The sequence below is a fragment of the Leiobunum rupestre genome, chromosome 11, assembly GCF_980474605.1.
Source record: "Leiobunum rupestre chromosome 11, qqLeiRupe1.1.hap1, whole genome shotgun sequence".
Taxonomy (NCBI): domain Eukaryota; kingdom Metazoa; phylum Arthropoda; class Arachnida; order Opiliones; family Sclerosomatidae; genus Leiobunum; species Leiobunum rupestre.
In genome coordinates this window covers 37,994,457-38,010,688 of record NC_143394.1, presented here as the reverse complement: position 1 = coordinate 38,010,688, position 16,232 = coordinate 37,994,457, and the positions used below count along the sequence as shown (strand labels likewise).

Genomic DNA, 16,232 nt, shown 5'->3' with positions numbered 1-16,232 from the left:
AACTATTTCCTACCCTAGATACATTTAGGGGTTTACAAAGTTAAAATTTCGCTACACTGAATACAAACACTATCAAAGGTAATTCATCAGAAATATACATGCTCAAAAAATACCACAAAAGATATACAAACCCAAATCTTCTAATACATTAGAAAATCACAAACCAAATCAATACAATTTCGATTACAGTGAATAATAAGACATTCAAAATAACAAACAACATAATACACTCAAAACAAACACTAATGAAATTGAGGCCACTTAGACATATTTATTGATAAAATATCATATTAAGAAAGGTTATACACACTGCGTGCCTGTCAAAAGTTGCCGGTGTTTATATACCGTTAGACTGTCACGGGATACGTTAATCATGATAAGAAGTTTGTTTTTTATACGAAATATACACAACAGATATACTTTTCTCGCTGTATTTGTGTGTTTTACTCTTAGGTGGATAACTAACGCTAGATTACTCCAAATAAGGTTGACATTTTAGTACTACATTAATTCGTTTCTTTGCTGTTCAGTTTTTGTGTAATACCGAAACATAATTTTTCAACAATTGCAATTATTGAAAACACTTTACTCTAGATCGTTTCGAGTGATGTACGGAAATTCTAAAATCATCATCTGATATTTTTAACCATTCATCTTTCAACATTTCAAGTTATTGCCGATTAACTTTAATAACTAAATCATTAAGTTAAAAGATACCAAAATAATTTGAGTGCCTGTAAACTTCTTCGGCTCTTAGGAAGGCAATTGTAGCCAGACAACGACGGGCAGCAGACAGAAATATATCAAAATAATACATACGTTCGCCTTTAAATCTTTCGGTATAGCTATTAGCTATTTACCTCAGGGAAATTAATTTCCGATCAGGTTCGTCGTCAGGTGCAGTAACACAAGCGGGAAATTTTGAGCCGTAATAAGAAATGTTTTTTAGCATATTGTTAATAATAGCTTTTCAAGTTACAGACTATTTCGTAGATTTTATCGCCGTTTTGAGTTCGGTGGCTCTTGGGCCTTTCGTAGCTTATGGCAGCACCTTGCTAGATGGCAATTTAACTTACTGGCAGGGCCGTTTTAAGGCATGGGCTAAATGGGCTACAGCCCAGGGCCCCCAGCCAGTTTTGGGGCCCCGGAAAGACCAGCCATACAGCTTCTACTCTAGGGATAAGGGAAGGGTTTAGTTGGTTAAATATTATTTATGCTCATTTAATATTATGTATCTTTAAGTTACGTATAAAGTAATTTGACTCATCGCCACATCGCGTAACATACGGTACCTACAATATCTAAAACCTAACAGCGAGTCACTGTCAGTAAAAATCTTATTTGGAAATTAAAAGTTTTGGTTGATTATTGTGTAGTTGAATTTAGACAACGGACATACAAAGGCTGACCGTTGGGGATCGTAAAGGTCTTAAGAAATAATTTAGCCCAGGGCCACAAAAGCTCTTAAGGCGGGCCTGCTTACTGGATTACGTAACTCTACGAATAGTAAAATATTTTCCACTGAACTATACTTATGGAACAACAATGGTCACGTAAGTGCTGGAAAAGAAAACATTCAAAGGGTATATGACCATATAAGAAACCAATAATAGACTGAGCGTTTGAATTTGTGTCTCTTTATTTTTGTGATACCATCTGCGGTAGGTTTTTGAAAACAGATACGATTGAAAATTTGTAGAAACTGAAGAAATGGAAATTACATACTAAACAAGTTCACAAGTCAAAATATACCTAAGAGTTTGCCTGTGATATTTTTTATTTTCAATATAGTGACGTGGAAGTTAATGGCTCAGCGGTAAACAATACTCCTGCTAAACATATGACCCGGGATCGGTTACTGGCCACGACTTTATTATTCATTAAAATAATTATTAAATCTAATTTAATTTATAAATAATAAAACTATTATAGAATAAATTGACGTTAATACGTTTATAAAAACGTAAAGGAAAATGGACTTTCGCCAAATCTGATTTTCTAAATATCGTCGTATAGGAATATGTTTCGGTAGTTCTATGGTAGAACACTCGCCTGTCAAACAGGAGTGGCTTTGTTCTAATTCCGGGATCCGTATTTGTTTTTATTCAATAGACAAGCCGCAACATTTGAATTTCTTCTACGCAATAATTTAAATTGAGCACTAAATCTCGTTATCTTGAAATAAGAACCAAAATGTAAAACTCTATTAACTATTAAAAATTTCCTGACTTCCGGTAGGAGTAATACCCCTCAAAAATGAACGCCACTTGGGAAAATTTGGTTAATTTTGTGAAATAAAGGCCGTAATTATCTCTGTACGTTATACCGTTCAAAAGTTTCCTTCATTTGATGTTTAAAATATTGGTTTTCTATGGGGTTTTTGCCAGGCCCGGACTGGCCCTGGTGGCTAACCGGCGATCGCCGGTCAGATCGGGGCTAACTCAAATTGGGGGCCAAAGAGGAAGAATTTGACATTAATGGGAAATGGGGCCAACACGATTACATAGCCGGTGGGGCCAACTACTAGCTAGTCCGGCCCTGGTTTTTGCTGGAAAAAAATTCGAAACTTTACCAAGGTTTAATATTTTTAATATAGCATTTTATTCACCAAAATAATCCATTTTTACAGTAGTTTAAACATGATATACAGTTACATTCTCCGCACATAGCCGTATACTTCATTCCATTTTTCGGCGCGAGCATGCCTTATCACAGTTACTCGCCTTACAACACAAAGAAAATCAGTTTTAAAATATGATTGAGAGCAGGGCAGCAGGTGGAATATTGCAAAAATAAACTAATTGAAGTTTTGAAATTTCAATTTTCCAAACCCCATTCTTCAGCGCTTAATTAGTTCCCAACCATTCCTGGGTTTGTAAATACGAACCTAGTATATGCTGTTGCGCGGCTGATATTGTTGGTGGTAAAGCTTTTTAATCAAACTCGCTTTGTAAAATTTGTTTTGACACTAATTTAATGTATAAAACCTTGGTTTGTACAGTTTTAGAAAAAGTTCCTCGCCAGTTTTGAATATAGCGTTTCATAGGATAACCATGCAGCACTTTTTAACTAAATCTGGATTGTCCTTAAAAAATTTCAGGACTGGCAGTGTAACTGTTTTATAAATGCACGAAGTCGTATGGCAACCAGAATCACAAGTAACAAAACCATGCTTGTTTAATCCAATGTATGGATTCAATGAAATATGTATTTTTTAGCTCGAATTTAAAGAGCGCGCGCGATAATGTAACGCTTTTTCACGTATTTATTTTTAAGCGCTTTTAACTTTAATATTCTCCAACGGTTAGATTTGTCTTGGTTTTAAATGATAGTGGTTTAACTGATTTTTGAGCTCTCCTTTGTAAAACCCGCATTTGCATCCGCAAATGTAGGCTTTTTCCCTAACAGTCTTTCCCTTTACTTCAGAGAGTTATCTCGTTGTTTTGGGCCATCGCTGCTGGGGAAGGTAGGGATGACTCATCCTCGCTCGTGTCGTCCATCTTCGGAATTCTCCGAAAGTGGCGACCTCTGACCCGAAGGGTTAAGAGCGGGGTAAAGTTACCGGTGACGCTTACTATTGCACCACAGTGAGTCCGCAAATATTTCTTGGCGGGCTTTCTTCTCCAGCCAATTAGGTGGGAGAGTGGTAAAGTCATCAGAGGGGACAGCTATATAAGGGACGTCGGGACAATGGACTAGCTCTCTGGGTTACGGACTCCAACCTAACCAGTCAAATCTTTTCTATTCTCTCTTCTAGAGAAAGTTTAGTTGCCATGCTTTGTTATAGTTGGTAAATATATATATATATATATTATTAATAAAGGGTATTTTACAGTTTGACTCTCGTACATGGTTTAGACATAAGCCGACAATTTCCTGGCTTCACACCTTCAAATAAATGAAGTTTTATGGTCCGTCGAGCCTGATTTCGTCAACGTAATTACTTTTCCTAACTAATCGTTCGAACCGGCATTATATATTACCGTGAGCTACAGTGAATTTGACGAAGATTGCGGTATAGCAAGTATTCTACAGTGGCAACCCCTTTTTCAACCAGTAGCGGCGCTAAGGGTGGGCTGAAGTGGGCTTTAGCCCCCCTGCATTTCTGAGAGGGGCCACATATTTATATTAAAAGGGCCACATATTTATAATTAAGAGGCCACATATTTGAATTTATGAATTTTCTTTATCTCTAGAAATTTGTTTTATTGCCAAGAAAAATATTTCTGGAAAAAACTTTCAAAATCAATTTGTTTACTCAATAAGATAGTAGACCATAAACAGATAGATCCGGGAGGAAGGGAGCGGAAATTAAGATAAACTTGAATGGACAATAGAAAGAATAGAAAGGGAATTTAGGGAAATACCCCGGGCGTTCACGTGTCCCCTCCAGGTCGGACACAAGGTCATAGGGGGTCCAGTTAACGCGACGAGAGCCGCAACAATAAAACGACCTTGCTCCTCTCGCTTCCTGAAAAATTTATAAGGGGTCACTAAATTTGTAAAATGGAGTGTAGCTACACTCCATGGTTGTAAGGGCCACAAAATTCTTAGGGGCCACAAAATAATTAGCCCACCTGTGAAAAAACCTTAGCGCCGCTACGGTTTTCAACCCCATAATCGAAGAGAATTCGAGGTATCTACATCATGGATATCCTTGTAAACAGACGAAGAGCTCTCAAGGGACAACTGACCAGGATTGAAAGTGCATTAGGTCAAGCTGCCAACATTCTATCTGATGTCGCCTTGAGGTTGTACGTGGAAAAAGCATAAAAATTATCTAAGGATTTGCATGAAATTCATGAGGTTATATAGTCGCTAGTCTCGCTCCAGCTGGGGACTTTAACGTGCACGAAACTAAATACAATCCACTCATTGCCCGAAGTGAAGCTCTGAACATATTGCTCGTTACTGAATCTAATCAAAGAGCACCAAACGTCCCAGTTGGACCGGCCAGACCCTTCAGTGACGATCGATTAGCCAAATTAGAACTTCCAACATTTGGTGGAGGGTACATCGACTGGCTACCTTTCCATGATCTTTCCACGGCAACAGTCCATAAAAACGAATTGCTAACAGGAGCTCAGTAATTGAAGTATTTGAAGTCATCGTTACGAAATGAAACTGCGCTCCTTATACAATCCATTCCGGCTACCGATGCTAACTATTTGGAAGCTTTTGTAATCTTGACCAATCGCTTTCACAACACTCGAGAAATCATCGATGCACACGTTAAACGGCTTTTCAATAAACCTAAAGTAACCCAAGAATCATCAACGGCTTTGAGAACACTCATCGATACTACAGACGAATGTATAAGAGCGCTCAAGGTTCTTGAAGAACCAGTACGTCATTGGGATGCTATATTACTACATCTTGTCAAAGAAAAGTTAGATCAAGAGTCTCGCCGACAATGGGAGCTATCCCTGAGGGGGGTGGAAAGACCCACTTTCGAAGAATATTGAGAATTTTCCTCGAGCAACGGGGTAGAGCCTTAGCTACAGCTCCACCTACGAATACAACAACAAAAGCAAAGGTTCCTATTCCAGAGGGTCATCATGGTACTCAGCGAGATACTTATACGTTCTGCAGTGAAGGACATACAATCTACAGATGTCCCAAATTTTTGAACGAACGTTGGAACATGGCGAAGAAGAGTTCATTGTGTTTTAGTTGTTTACGAGCTGAACCTCAAAGCAAAAAATGCAAATCTGGTCATTGCAGAAAGGCATAACGCACTTCTTCATCCAGATTCTCAAGAGAGGAAATATCGAAGACAAAAGCAATATCCGGAATTGTTTCATGCTCTTCTCGTCAGACACGTGGAACATCTCCAGTTATTTTGGCGACAGCAATGGTTCAAGTCAAATTAACAGATGAACAACTTTATCCGGCCAGTGCGGTATTGCACTCGGGATCTCAAGCCAGTTTTATTAAGGAACAATTCACTCAGCAATTGAAGTTCAAAAAAACGCGCTTTAACGTTTCAGTTGGCGGAATTGACGTATATATATCACATATCAATAACTCATCGGAGGTGATGGTCGAATCCATAATTCTGAAGAAGGTCACGGACAAGCTACCGAACAATTCGTTTGACCCGGGAAATTTTCTGCATTTTAAAGGACTGAAACTCGCAGATCCAACATTTCACATCCCAGGACCAGTGGATATTTTACTAGGTACCTAGATACTTTGCAAGATGGCATTTGCAAAGGAAAAGAAGGTCTACCAGGCGCCTTTAACCCTTGTTTTGGCTGGGCAATTTCCAGTTCACTACTCGGAAGAAATCCGAACATAAAGGTTCACCATTGTACATTGGATAACCAATTAAAGCGACTTTGGTAGCGGTAGCTCGAAGACATCCATCCTCGTAGGATGTTGACTCCAACTGAAGTTCCATGTAAAGAACACTTCGAAGAAACTCATACACGTGATTCAACTGGAAGATTCACCGTACGACTGCCAATAAAAGACAACGCGTCAACTCTCGATGAATCCAAACAAATGGCTATTCGTCGTTTCTGGCTAATAGAGCGACGTTTTCGAACCAACTCTCATCTCTATGATGAATACCGAAAGTTGATGGATGAATACCTAGCATTTGGGTACATGAAACTCATACCAGTGAAGGATCGTAACAAGGACTCAAACCAAACGCATTATGTGCCTCATTACGCTGTTTTTAAAGAAGATAGTACGACTAAGAAGATTCGAGTAGTTTTTGACGGCACCGCAAAGTCTTCGACTGGTGTTTCTCTGAACGATACGGTCCTTGTGGGACCTAAACTAAAAGATGGTTTAGTCAACCTTCTGATTCGCTTTCGTCAGCATCGTATTGTTTTGAAGGCGGATATTGCAAAAAGTTCCGTCAAATTTGGGTACACCCAGAAGACGCGGATCTTCACCGAATTGTTCGGCGAGCCGATTCGAACGAACCATTGCAAGACTATCGATTGCTAACCGTAACATATGGAACGGCATCAGCACCATATTTAGCAACCAAAGTCTTGCAACAACTAGTTCAAGAAGTTAGGGAAGAACTACCGTTAGCTTCTGCGGCGTTGCAGAATGATTTCTACATGAACGATCTAATGTCTGGCGCAGAACCAACGGTAAACGCTTTAAAACTACAAGCGGAAATCATTGACGCAACCTCGCAAGCAGGGTTTGAGATTAGAAAGTGGGGGTCCAATGATGAATCATTATTGAACGTATTACCTGACAGCATTAAGGAAATTCAAAAGCCTTTAAGTATCGAAAATGACAAATCAATTACAACCCTTGGTCTTTATTGAACTCCATCAGCTGATCACCTTTCGTTCATCGTTACGTCACCAGATTCAAGATGTTTGATCACGAAACGAACAATCCTATCAGACACAGCGAAGATTTTCGATCCTTTAGGACTTCTGGCTCCCGTAACGATTCAAGCTAAATAATGCTATAAGAAATGTGGAAAATAAATTTAAATTGGAACGAACCACTTCCCCGATCACTCGAGGCAAAATGGAAATCGTTTCGAACCGATCTACCGGAAATCGAAAACATTATGGTTTAACGACACGTTGCTCAAGCTAATACAACTGAAATTAGTTTTCATGAATTTGGTGACGCTTCCGAGAATGCCTTTTCAGCTGCTTTATACATGAGGACAGTCAATAAAGATGGACTTATCAAAAGTCAATTGATCGCCACAAAAACTAGAGTACCTCCGTTAAATCAGATAACACTCCCGAGGTTGGAACTTTGTGGAGCACTACTTCTCGCTTCTCTGATAGAGCTTATCAGGGGGTCCTTGAAAACAGAAATAACAGACCACGTTCCAACGAAAGTAGTGGAAGGCTTGCCTGTACCAAATGAATGTTTAATTGGAGAAAAACGAGTATTTTCTTTGATTATTCGTTGCCAATCTACCCTACTGATGAAATACTCTTCACTAACCAAACTCATTCACGTTACTGAATATATTCTGCGCTTCATTTTCAATTTCTGTAAAGTGAAAGAGTCATGGGATACTGATCCACTTTCAAAAAAAGAAAACGAAAAGGCCTTATCTCATTGGATTCAAATCGCTCAAAATGAGAGCTTCAACGAGGAGATAAGTTGCCTGAAACGAAACGAGGAAATATCTTCGAAAATCAAAATAGTAACGTTGCGTCCATACCTTGATCAAGATGGAATCTTACGTGTTGGTGGTCAACTATGCCATTCGAATCTACCATACGATTAAATGCATTCAGCAATACTTGCAAGGAAAAGCAAACTCCTCACAGACCTCTTAATTCAACACGAACATGAAAAACATTTTCAAGGAGGAGCTCAATTACTAGCATCTGTTTTACAAAAACGCTATTGGATTCTTGGCATGCGCGATGCCATACGTTTCCATATCCGAAGATGCGGTTAAGCAGTTAATGGGAGATCTACCTTCAGCGAGAGTTATTCCAAGTCGAGCTTTTTTAAAGTGCGGCGTTGATTACGCAGGCCCATTTACTCTTAAAGCTATGAAGGGGCAAAGTCACAAAAGATTCAAGAGCTATATCGCTGCTTTACAACCAGAGCTGTTCATTTGGAACTTGTCAGCGACAAGACAACCCAAGCGTCCCTGGCCGCTCTGAAACGCTTTATCGCTCGACGTGGAAAATGCACTGACATTTACAGCGACTGTGGAACAAATTTCGTGGGAGCTGATAAGGAAATGAAATACTTAATCAAATTCACGGTGTCCACAAATAACAACCAAAAAGTGTCTCGATGGTTCGCTGATGAGGGAATTAATTGGCACTTTAACCCACCTGCCGCTCCACATTTTGGAGGCCTTTGGGAAGCAGGGGTGAAATCAATGAAATTTCATTTAAAACGAGTTCTTGGGAGAACCATTCTCATCTACGAAGATATGCAAACGCTTCTCTGTCAAATAGAAGCTTGTTTAAATTAACGGCCACTGACGGCTTTAAGTTCGGATCCGCATTTACACCGGGACATTTTTTAATCGGACAAGCGCTCACCACTACACCCGAACCAGATTTATCTTCAGAAAAGGTTGGCCGTCTTTCGCAGATTCCAAGCTCTCGGACGACGATAGCACGTATAGTGGTGAGACAGAAGTGTACGACTATTCCGATCCTGTCAGTGTTGGCACTGAAAAACGGACAGCCGAGGAGACGGAAATGGTTCCCGAGAAGAGGGTCCGTAGGGTGCCGGAACGATATGGCGAGTATGTCACCCATGATTAACCAGACAAACATTTATATATATTCCAAGTGTCGACTTAACTTCTTGGTTTGTTTAATTGATTGTTTAGTATTCTAGTTTGCTTTAATCTCTTTGTATACAAAAAACGCAGATCAAAACCCGAAATGAAATAGAAATGTATAATTATTATATACAAATAACGGAACTAACAGAGGATCGGGGTTCATATGCTTATGGTGTTAGGCGCAACCATCCTTTACCTTAAAGTATCAAAGTACAGTCATCCAAATGGCGTAAACTGTATCATTCTGAAAGATAACCCATCTTTAGAGGGGGCTCTAAACTTTTGTCAGGAAGGACCGAAAATGTGACGGAATGTCTTTTGCTTTTGGGCCTTAAGGGAAAGCCCCTTAATGGTAGCCCAAACGTGGTCTATATTGCCGCTGGGGCGCGATAGTAAAAAGGAAAAAGGAGCGGATATAAAAAGTGGCATTCGGGTTTTGGTTCGCGAACGATACGCGCGAACAAGAATAAAAAAAATTTGTAACAATCGGAGTAAAAATAAAAGTTGATTTGGAAAACCGTTCCTTTATTTATCCTTAATCTTTCTCAGTAAATAGAACCCGCGCTACAATACTCTTTATTCCCTGCGTTTTAAGGCGGAAGTAAGAGGTTTTGTGTTTCGAGAAAAATATACTAGATGGCATTAAAACTCGTCTCTTGGCAGTGTTGCCGAAATATATTTTCGGTCAAATATTACGCGCGAAACTTTGGAATTTACAACTTGAAATATTGATTGACAGGTGGGTGACAATATAGTCGATCTTTATCGACTAGCCAGAGCGACGGAGGGGCTTTTAGCGTGGAAGGGAAAACGATCGCATGTGGAGTTTGGGGATTGTAAGTAGACAAAATATACTGCTCAACGAACTTTCATGGGAGCCTTCTCGCGTATTATATTGTAGTATAAGCCGTTTCAAAACGGGCCCTCAGTGTTTATTCTCGACACGGGTCAAGTTTAAAAAAAATGACATTTTAAATAAAACTGAAATTAATAAAATAACTAAAATATTGAAAATATTTAAGATTATGATTTTATTCCACGTCTTAAGGGGCTGTTAATGTTATTGAAACCATATAAATAAAGTTTTAATATATTTAATGCAGATTAAATAAACAACTTTCTATCACTATTTCTAAAAAAACACAATTCCAAGCTAATTATTTAAGAATTAAACTTGACCGAATAATTTGTAAGCTTTATCTTAATTTAAATATTAGACCAGGTTTTAAATTTTGGTTCATTTTACACCCGAATTAGGGTATAAATATATTTTAACAAAAAGGTATATTAAAAAACGGTTGCTTCATATTTTACTGAAATCGTTTAAATTTTAAATCCACATATTTTTACCAATATTGTTTGAAATACACAAAAGTGACCACGATATATCAAGTAAACCAGAAATATAAATATAATGAAAACAAACATAGTCCGTTGATACCAATAGCTATAATTTAGTCCAAAGACAAAATATTCTACCTTAATTTTTTTAAACAATAACGGTACAAGAATGACAAAAAATCGACTTTTCTCTACAGAATAAGTTTTGGTGTGATATCACCATAGACAATAACACGCGCCAAAATATCTCGTTTCAATTTGTTTAGCTCCCTTGTTTCGTCCAACTGCCATTTAACGAAGCTTGGCGCCTAGTTACTTCTGCTGTGCTGTGGCCACGGAGTTGTGGAAAAAAAATCCTCCATTTCGGGGAAATCGATTGAAAGGGGATTTTCTTTTGTTATAATAATAATAATAATAATAATAAATAATATTTAACGGTAGCGACATCTTTGATCTTTCGATATAAACCACGAAAAAGCGGTGGGGTTACAGAAAAACATTACTTTTTAATAGTAAAATTTATATGAAAACTTTGATAAAGATTCAGTAAATACCCTGTTGGTTTCTCTTCTTTTCGAAGGTTCAACCATAGTAATCCGACCAGCAGTATTTGAGTTATTGTGACAAAAAGAAAGTTACGTTTAGTCATTTGTAATTAATTCATTTTTAGTATTAGCTTTATGTAATTGATTCCTGAAATACTTCAAACCTTTTACTTCAAAACACCGCAAACCGTTTATTTTTATCAGTTTTAATTGTTCTGTAACTAGTTCAAGAAAAAACCATGTTTTTCTGAACTTACCTCAGACTTCCCCCTTAACAATAAAATTTTTCCCGCTCGATAAGAGGCCGTCACAAGTACAGCATGTTGTGGTATCCATATCGCGTTCCTTTCGCGAGAGACAACGGAATGCTAAGTAGTTGTCATCGCCGGTGCTTTGTCAACGAGTCGATGTACATGTACATAAACGGAAGAGCCGATGACATCATTTTCGTCACTGACACTCTAAATATAACAAACTAAAACGATATTCGAATCCACCAATTTGCTGGTTGTGAAAAGCTAGCTTCCATAAAAATACTACATAGGGGACTCGGAGACTAGCCACTTTGTGAAATACGAGCTGGCGAGCTTGCCAGGGGACTGTTAAAGTTCGGGGTATTGTTATCGTATTTTATAATCCTCGACCTTTATAGTTGGTACTGTCTTTTTCAGCTTAAAGGGAGTGTAACTCTGGTTTTGAAAAAGGTTATACTCCCTTTAATTGCGGATTTTTCATTTATTACGTAAAATAGTGAGAAAAAATAAAAGGAATTTAATTGTTAACAGGAAACAGGCTCATTGGCGCATTTACCTTTCGAGATTTATTCGATTTAACTTAAAAATCTGATAAAATATCATTTCTTACTCAAGTAAAAACCAATATTTTAAACATCAGATGAAGGAAATGCACGTAAATTTTTAACGGTACAGTGCACAGAGATGATTCAAACACCATTAGATAGATAATTGTACGGCACGAAAGTCAATACAATACAATTAAATCACGACAGTAAATATTACGAATGAAACTGTAAATTTGACTGTTTCTATAAAAATTACAGTACTATTTTCGTAATCTGTGATATAGTGTTTTATTCTGTTAATCTCCCAGATATGCTTTACTGATAAATTGTTTTTTTAAGATAAACTTAAAATTTTACAGATCAGCAACACAGATTACCATTCGTAAAAAACTTAAATGAAAATATTTCCCAAAAGTGGTTTGAAATATTTATACCAATAATAATTGATTAATCTATATAACGATAACTAATTTCTCAATCCTACAAGCAGCGTTAAGTGTTAAAAGTTAATTTGATACAGTAAACGAAAGATTTATATGATAAAGTAAAATTCCTTTTATTTTCCTTTTGGAATTATAATTTTGTTATATTTATATATGCTTTCATCAATATGTAGAACATATATATAACTATATTGCCCTAGCTGTGAGCGGTCCATTGAAATTATAGTGAAATTCTTCACAGTTATTGCATGGCGTTTCGATATGCATCGAACATATTTTATACTCGAAAATCCGTCGAAACGACGTTCGGATAAATATTGCAAAGTCTTTCCTTCGCATTTTTTGGAATTGTGGAAAAGGTGTTGTCCAAAAACTGTTCTTTCTTCCATATAGTATGTGGGTTTGTATTGTGTGTTGACGTATGTTGGAGTGTTTGTAAGTGTGGTTTGTATGTGTCTTTCCTCCGGGGGGGGGGGTCGACGCTCCGAGCTCCATGTAATCGTAGTCTTGGTGTGTTAGCAAGTGTTCTTTTAGGGCGTATGTTCGGGTTTTTGAATTTCTACTCTCCGTCAGCTACTATAGTTATTGACTTTTGGGACTGAGCGAGCGCTAAGGGTTACGTCAAACGTATTAGCATCCAAAAGGCAGGGTTTCCACCAATTGTTCACGGTATAGGTCTTAATGTCAATTTGCGAAAGCGTCGGGTGGAAACTCGGGCCCTCCTGCTAGACAGGCGAGTGATCTACCATAGAACCACCGACGCTTACTTTATTTTTTGATTTTTTCAAATACCTTAGGACAAGTGTTCTTTGCGGAGTGCACAAGTACATAGGCATGGAATGGAGCAATAGCTCCAACTTCCACCAATTTGTTCTCACTGAAGTCCAACAGATCCTCCTCGTTCTCCTTTGGGTGTCCAAACATGGGAGATGATACGGAAATAATGCACTGTCCGAGACCTTCAACCTAACGTCGAGGCATCTATTCTTCCGGTAGAAGAATTTGACGTGATCAGTCCGTCAGATTCCGTCTGAATTCTGACTAAAGAAATGGTCTTGATAAATTCGAGGAGTGCGTCCCCAAGTCGGGCACAGGGAGGGGCCAAATGTGGTATTTGGGAGAAATTTACTGTGAATGGAATGATTATCGAAATCACGCTAGCCTGCTCCTTCCGTGTCGTGGGGAAAGACACGAACAGAAAAAAATAAACTTTTTGGGGCCGTTGTTGGAGGTGAAATTATCAAATCATAAACTATGGAAGCCACTTGTCACTGAATTAGCTGCGGCGAACATTTTACCCGCCATGTTGCCCTTTCATTTCACTTTTTTGCTGAGTTGGCAATTTCAGTTCCTCCTTACGAGACAAGTATTTTACAAAATTGGCAATATGCGGCAAACAAAATAGTTTTGCGGGTTAAATTTGGAAAGAAGTGTAATATCAACGCTAATTAGATTCTAAATGTGAGGTTTCAATTTCTTTAAGTTCTTACATGTATTGTGTGCCAATTTAAAACGCTTCATTCATGAAAATGAAATTCAACTTTACTAGCATCAAAACAAAAACCCAATCCAAACTACATAAAGTATATATAAAATAATGAAAATAAAGTGGTGATTCATTTTTCGAAATCGACAACTCGCAAAGCGGCGGATGTTCTTAAGAATTTGGCGTTGTGTTGGTTGGCGAATATCAGCAAGTCCAGAGCGTTTTCGTCGGTGAGTTGACCAATCAATGTTCGCTCGCTGAGCCGCTTCAGGCCTGGGATGCCTTGCATTTCTCCGATCTGAATCATTTTGCGAGCGGTGTCGCCGAGATTGGCCGGTGGGTTGTTCAAATAGATGTAATTGAGCAACGCCTCCAATTCCTGTCCATTCATGTCTTCACTAAGATCCACCAGGCCCTCTTCGTTCTCCTTCATTGGGTGTCCAAACATGGCCTTGAAATAGGGGGATCTGACGGACAGGATACACTTGTGGGCGTCAAACAAGCCGCCATCCGAGGCCTTCAACTTGACGTCGGGGCAGATCTTCTCTTCGTAGACCATCTTTACAATCTCCAATGCCGTTTCTGATGAGGTCATTCCGCTAGCTTCCGGCTGAATCCTTACTTTAGAAACCGGGCTTTTTAATTCGAAGTGAGCAGTGACCCTGCATTCCAAATTGAGATGTCCGTCCAACAACCATTCTTTGGCATTCCTAAGAAGAACTTCACGACTGGCAAATTTATCCCATCCTTGACCCTTTATCATGTCGGCGAAAAGTAAATGTTGGGAAGCCCCTGTGCACTTGGTGAGCACTTTCTTGCTACGCACATTAAGCAGTGATACATCAAAACTAACCTTTACATCCTTCACAACTTCGGTTAAATTATCAATATACAGAAATGCGCTGACAAATTCCTTTCTTAATTCAGTCTCACCCCGCGGAAAGATTTTCAAATGAAATTCGACCCCGTAATCTGTTCCCTTGGTGCAGATGAAATTTGGACTGCGAATGTAACTCCCGATCTTCGCGGGATAATCGAGAAAATTCTCGATCGTCCAAACCGCTCTGAAGTGAGTCGGTTCATTCTTAGTGCGAAGGAAGCATCCATGTTCGCTATTCGAAGCCATTTGCTCTCGATTCTCAGTTAAAAAAAGGCAATTTAATTTGCAGGCCGAGAAAGTCAGAAAAACAGGAACACAATTTCAAGCGCAAAAACCTCTTCTTTTCGATTAGATCAGTGTTCAGCGGTGGATACAATTATCTATACGAGTTGAAAAGATAAAAATAAAAAGCGTGAGTGAAAATACCTTGAATGACGAACTATTTCCTCTGATAACGATTATTACACACAATTCCTAAGGGAAGACGACCATTTTCCCGCCGAATTCTACATAACTCTATAACAGTTAGGTTAGAAGGGTCCATGATGTGTCAGTCGTAGAGGAAATGATGCCCTTGTTGGCCCATTGTGCATTTTGGTGATCGGGAAAATTCACGATTTGTTTCCGTCTTTTGGTTTTATTCCATAAATTACACCATAAATAATTTAATTATAAATAGTGAAACTAAACTCACTATTCGCTAAAGTTTCAATTTACTTCTTAATCAGTACGCTAGCCGAGCTCAAAAACTCGCTCGAAATAAATAGTTCGTAGCAGAATATTCTAAAATCTAAATCGTGTACATTTCAGCGATCTATCCCTAGAAAAGATAAGCAAGACAGTTTCTGATTACGATCATCTCAGTTTGCGCGGTTCGTTTCGATTATTAAAAATTTCGCGAAGGATAGCTGAACCCCCAGGGATTCGAATCACGCTCGAGATCCGATCTGGGGTTTTTATTAGTGATTGAACTAATTGCGTAGAATTGTAGCGAGTGTTTAAACTAGCGATATTTATATAATTTTATACCGATTCCCACGGTTATGTTTTTGTATGGATAATACAATATTTTTTGCCTGATTTGCTTATATTTTGATTAGTTTATTTAAAAAATTAGATGTCACGGACATTTAAGTACATACAATCCCCCCGGTGTACTAACTATATTTTATATATTAAATTTAAATTTGAACAAGTTTCCAATCATGCATTAACTTAACAATAATTTTTCGAGTTACCTGGTTTTGGAAATAAGGTAGCGAAAGGCGAACACGTTAATTTTAATTAATTTGGTCGAAAAATGAATTGTTCGAGTTACCTGGTTTTGGAAATAAGGTAGCGAAAGGCGAACACGTTCATTTAAATTACTTTTTAGACACGCCGAATTATTCGAGTTACCTGGTTTTGGAAATAAGGTAGCGAAAGGCGAACAAGTTAATTTGAATTAATTTTATCGAAAAATGAGTTGTTCGA

General features: G+C 38.3%; 2 protein-coding genes across 3 annotated transcripts; one reads left to right on the top strand and one right to left on the bottom strand.

The window, feature by feature from the left end:
- Positions 1-6,378: 6,378 nt before the first annotated feature.
- Positions 6,379-8,233, top strand: LOC149922521 (uncharacterized). The gene is made up of 3 exons (XM_090162299.1): positions 6,379-6,826; positions 6,892-7,168; positions 7,597-8,233. Exons 1-3 carry the CDS (start codon positions 6,379-6,381, stop codon positions 8,231-8,233), a joined length of 1,362 nt encoding a protein of 453 aa, XP_090018425.1.
- Positions 8,234-13,944: 5,711 nt separating this feature from the next.
- LOC149922520 (speckle-type POZ protein-like) lies at positions 13,945-15,382 on the bottom strand. 2 transcript variants are annotated; one of them, XM_090163679.1, is made up of 2 exons: positions 15,229-15,382; positions 13,945-15,139 (listed from the first exon to the last, which is right to left on the bottom strand). In XM_090163679.1, exon 2 carries the CDS (start codon positions 15,003-15,005, stop codon positions 14,010-14,012), a length of 996 nt encoding a protein of 331 aa, XP_090019805.1. In that variant the 5' UTR covers positions 15,006-15,139; positions 15,229-15,382; the 3' UTR covers positions 13,945-14,009. The 2 variants fall into 2 exon arrangements, with proteins under 2 accessions (XP_090019805.1, XP_090019806.1); XM_090163680.1 differs by lacking the exon at positions 15,229-15,382 and having other exon boundaries at positions 13,945-14,671; positions 14,733-14,791.
- Positions 15,383-16,232: the final 850 nt, after the last annotated feature.